This window comes from Lipotes vexillifer, unplaced genomic scaffold (assembly GCF_000442215.2).
Source record: "Lipotes vexillifer unplaced genomic scaffold, Lipotes_vexillifer_v1.1 scaffold28, whole genome shotgun sequence".
Classification (NCBI taxonomy): domain Eukaryota; kingdom Metazoa; phylum Chordata; class Mammalia; order Artiodactyla; family Lipotidae; genus Lipotes; species Lipotes vexillifer.
In genome coordinates this window covers 173,430-178,829 of record NW_006793929.1, presented here as the reverse complement: position 1 = coordinate 178,829, position 5,400 = coordinate 173,430, and the positions used below count along the sequence as shown (strand labels likewise).

At 45.7% G+C, this 5,400-nt stretch overlaps 1 protein-coding gene across 1 annotated transcript in view; it reads right to left on the bottom strand.

Annotated features, from left to right (window-relative positions):
* Positions 1 to 5,400, bottom strand: part of VWA3B (von Willebrand factor A domain containing 3B) — a 218,934-nt gene that overhangs the window by 109,788 nt on the left and 103,746 nt on the right. The window contains 1 exon segment of the mRNA XM_007466893.1: positions 827 to 981. Coding sequence (XP_007466955.1) covers positions 827 to 981 — 155 coding nt within the window.

Sequence of the window (5,400 nt, the reverse complement as noted above, 5' to 3'; positions counted from 1 at the left end):
TTCCTGCTTTATAAATGAGAAAGCTGATGCACAAAGACACTGACTAACCTGCCCAGGGTCACAGAAAATAGCAGACTGGGATTAGAATCCAGCTCTATCTGACCTTAGGGCCCATGAACCTAAATGGACATGGTCTTCATATTCTAGAGCATCATCTAGGGCACCTCCCTTGGCATCAGCAAGATGAAAGCATTGAGCTAGGTCACCCCATGGAGCTGATGTTGAGGTCACAGCCTAGTACACTAGACTCTTATGAGCATTACCATATTGTAAGAACAACAAGAGAGGGATCACAAGAAGGAACCACAAGAGAGGGATCACAAGAACCACAAGAGAGGAATCACAAGAAGTTATTTTTAGCAGATTTCTAATATGTATATGTATATGTGTATATATATATATATAATGCCATTGCATATAAATGTTTCACAACATTGTAACAGTTGCCATGAAAGGTAATATTCAAGAGTACAGAGGACAGGTGTCATACAGTCTGCTATACACCTGAGGCCCACAAAAAATGCAAGACATTAACACAAGTGTTCCTTTGCCTCCTACAGTGATGCACAATCTACATGATAACTACATCTTTGTTTGCTGTTTTTCAGAGTCTGCACTGGCATCAAGGCAGCTCAGAATCTGCATCCAAACATCCCCTTTGGTTATTAACAATGGGGCCAACAGCAAACCATCAGATGGCAACCCTGACATAACAATGCTTATTGGCCATTTCTCTTGGTTGAGCTTTACCAAGAGCTCAAGCAGACTTGAATTTCAAGAGAGACTGGATCATGCAATGTATTGTACCCTCATGCAATGCACCAACCTCCTCTGGATCCGGGCCAGGACTGCATGAATTCTCTCACTGTACCATGTGTACTTCTCCTTGGTAATGCAGACGTGGACCAAGCTCCCATCCTTCCAGGGAGCATGGACAAATCTGCTGCAGTATTTCGCATGCACTGTCTTCTTGTTGGTCTCCTAAGGAAAAGACATAGGACAGAAGCCACTCAGAAACCATTCAAAGAAGAAAAGTCCCCAGATGGCACCTCCACCTCTGCCTTATTTATACAGCTCCTAGCACTCACTCCCACCATAAAATCATTCAACAGTTGGTTCAACCAAACATATTACCGGGGCCTACTCCATATGGAGCCCTGCGCTGGATGTTGTGAATGACGGTCAGAAAGACATGGGCAATCCCATTTGTGCCCAGAGAAGCTAATGTTTCCAGCAGAGGGATGCTAAACACACACACAGGCACACACCTACATATACAAACACATAGAAAGTAGCAATGTAGAACACTAGCACCCAGTACCTGGTCCTGGGTTGAGACAGTAATGATTGGGCAAGTTCTAGCAAAGAAGAAAGAGTTCAAAATGGACTAGAGGGTCAGGGATATCTAGAGGAGGTGGGACTTAAGACACCCCAAGCATCTTTCCACTGTTACTCCCAGCCCCAAACGAAGAAAAGTAGTAAAGAACCCCATGCCACATCTAGTGTCCTTCCTTGACATACGGAACTGGCCCAAGGACAAAGTCTTCCCGCAAAGAGAGCTTTCCGAAGGACTGCCTCTATCACTCATCCAACCAGTTTATAAATGCATCAAGCACCACTCCGCCAGGCCCTGTTCTAGGCACCAGGAACACAATCCATAAAAGAAGACCAAAATCCCTGCCTTCATGGAGCTCACATGACAGGAAAAGAGCCAGATGATAAACCAATACTCATCTAGCAGGTCAGAGGATGACAAATGCTGTGGAGACAAATAAGGCAAGGAAGGAGAAGAGAGAATGCTGAGGGACAGGGGAGGGGAAGGGGCAAGTTAAAACCTAGAAGGGAAAGCCTCAAAGAGAAGATGAGGGCTTCCCTGGTGGCGCAGTGGTTGAGAGTCCGCCTGCCGATGCAGGGTTCTTGCCCCGGTCCGGGAGGATCCCACATGACGCGGAGCGGCTGGGCCCGTGAGCCATGGCCGCTGAGCCTGCGCGTCCGGAGCCTGTGCTCCGCAGCGGGAGAGGCCACAACAGTGAGAGGCCCGCGTACTGAAAAAAAATAAATAAAAAAAAGAGAGAAGATGAAATATGACTGAAACCTGAGGGAACAAAGCGTGTGGCCCTTCGGAGGTCTGGGGGGAGTCTGAGGACACATCAATGACAAAAGCCCTTAGGTAAGTGTTTGCCTAGCATGTCTGTAGACTTTTAGGAAGGGCAGTATAGCCGAAACACAGTGAGTGAGGGAAAGATCAAGATGAAGCCAGAGAAACAGGAGGGGGAGGACCACGAAGCAGATGCTGTGAAGCTTGCTCACTGACGGAAATGATTCTGGCTTGTCCTCTGAATGAAAAAAGGAACCATCCAAGGGCCTTAACATAAGAAGTGACACAATGTTTTTAAATTGAGATACAACTGACATTTAACATTTTATTAGTTTTAGGTGTACAACATAATGATTTGATATATGGATATACGGGGAAATGATCACCACAATAAGTTTAGTTAACATTCATCACCCCACAGTTACAATTTTTTTCTTGAGATGAGAACTTTCCAGATCTATTCTCTTAGAAAAATGACACAATTTATACTTGTCTTACTCACAATTTAAAAGTTTCATTTCTAAACAGTTTTCGGGGTTTTTAAAAAATAAATTTATTTATTTATGGCTGCGTTGGGTCTTCGTTGCTGTGCGCAGGCTTTAGTTTCAGTGAGTGGTGCACAGGCTTCTCGTTGCGGTGGCTTGTCGCGGAGCCCGGGCTCTAGGCGCGCGGGCTTCAGTATTTGTGGCATGCGGCCTCAGTAGCTGTGGCTCACGGGCTCTAGAACGCAGGCTCGGTAGTTGTGGCGCACGGGCTTAGTTGCTTCACAGCATGTGGGATCCTCCCGGACCAGGGCTCGAACCTGTGTCCCCTGTATTGGCAGGTGGATTCTTAAACACTGCACCACCAGGGAAGCCCCCTTTTTTCATTTTAAAGGATAAATGTGGATACTCTGCTGAGAATAGACTGTAGATAGTCAAGGGCAGAGTCAGGAGATCAGTGAGGCGGCTTGGACCAGGGGTAGGAATGGTGAGAAGTGGCCAGATTCTGATTTACAGATATATTATGAAGGTAGAATTGACAGGATTTAATGAGAGGTCAGATGTGGGTATGAGATAAAAGAGGGGAGTCAGGAATGACTCCCAGGTTTTTGGCCCAAAGAACTAAAAAAGTGGAGTGGCAATAAATTGATGGGAGGAAGATTATGGGAGAACAGCCTTGAAGGGAAAGATGGGGATTCAGTGTCTGATGTGTTAGGTTCCAGATGCCTATTAGACATCCCAGTAACATGGCAAGTAGTCCGGCAAAGGCCAGGGAAGGACTCAGGGCTGGAGATTTAAAGTTGGAAGTCACCAGCACGCACACAGTATTAAAAGCCACGGGGCCGGATGAGGCCATCCAGAGAATGAGAGCAGATAGAGAAGAGGTCCAGGGACTGCGCCTTGAGGCCCTTCGGCAGATAGAGGTCGAGAAGTGAGAAAGAAATAACAAGGAAGACTGAGGAAGATTAGCCCCAGGATGAACTGGGAGATGGGGATTGACATTTATACACAATTGATACTATGTATAAAATAGATAACTAATGAGAACCGGCTGTATAGCACAGGAAACTCTACTCAGTGCTCTGGGGTGACCTAAATGAGAAGGAAATCCAAAAAAGAGGGGATATATGTATACATATAGCTGATTCACTTTGCTGTACAGTCGAAACTAACACAACATTGTAAAGCAACTATACTCCAATAAAATTTTTTTTAAAAAATAAAATGTTTCATAAAATTCTCTGATTTAAAAAAAAAAAAAGGTTAGCCAGTGAGCTAGGCAGAAGAACAAGACAGTGTATTTTCTGCAAGCAAAAGAATTTCATGGAAGTAACCAACAATAGCAACTGGTGATAACAGGTCAAGTAAGAAAGAGACTGAGAATTAACCTCTGAATTTAGCAATTCAGGGATCCTTGGAAAGAGTGAGTCCTTTGCCTCATTGGAGTATATTCAAGAGGGCATGGGAGAACTATGGAATTAGAGAAAAAGAATTTACAAAACTATTGAGGCATTGGGTTCCAAAAATGAACAGAGGAATAAGGCAAAAGAGGCAGAGCCAGAGACAAAGACAGGGGTCAAAGAATTGTATTTTTAAGATGGGAGAATGTTTTTTATGCTGACAGGAAAGATCTAGAAATGAGGACAATATTAATGACAAAGACTAGAAAGGGGGAGAATGGATGAAAGAGACGATAGGGGTCAGTGCACACGTGGAAGGGTTGGTTGGTGAAGACAATTCAGCCATCCTAGAAGAAACAGGGGTAGAGCGTACAGGTGCAGATGCCCGGGGATTTGTAACGTGGAGGCAAATGTTCACGGATGTTCTCTTCAGTGTTCAGTGAACTGCGAAGCAAGGTCTCCTGCTAAGAGCGGGTGGGGAGGAGGAGGTGTTGGAGGTGTGAGGAGACAGGAGGCAGGCATCTCAGAGAACAGGAGTCAGAGTGGATTGTAAACCCAAGCAGGATGTGGGGCAGCGGCACAAAAGATCTGCCTGAAATCAGACGTCAGGAATTTAAAGTGAAACCAGGTGGCTGTGTGTTTTTCTCCAGTTTCCTTCATCAGAGTCAATTGCACAAGTATAAGGCAGAAAGCTGGGTTTAACAAAGGTTGGGGTTTTGCCAGATGAGTGCAAGAATGTAAGGCAGGGGGAGTAGCTGAGGATTATGAGAGGGACAAAGGATGGAGAACAGAGAAAAGGTCACAGAAACAACCAGCTGTATATCCCCATGGGGCTGAAAGACTGGAATTAGTGTAGTAGAGGAAATGACCTAAAAAGAGTGGGACCTTTGGGATCGATTATGTGGGTTATGATTACACAGTTATTTGCCATGACGAGGTCAAGGGTATGCCATGGCAGGATGGAAGAGAAGGAATGGAGGAGAAAGTCATTGAACAGGTCAGAGAAATGAAAGGTCTGGGTATGGGAAGGGTCATCCACAAGGAACTGACGTCACTAAGGATTGAAACAGCTGGAGCCAGTGACAGCAAGCCAGAAGCTATAATCTTCAAGGATGGATGGGGGTGACCTGAGGCTCAGTGGGTGTCAGATACAGAAGGTACCTTGGGTGGTACATTCTGATGACCTGGGAAGAGGGAGGGAGAATGATCAAGAAACAGCAAAGAGGAACAAGGAGGTCACCACCCACCTCTGTGCCCACAGATCCAGGGAGAATGGGAGAGAAACTAGGGTCCTTGAGCAAGAACCCAGACAAGCAGGTGAAGGGAACATTTCAGAGTATGTGAGGCTATGGAGGGTCTGCTGATGACTTCCAGTTCCAGAGGGCACAGTGGAGGGGTTTTAGGAGTCGGGGGGGGGGGG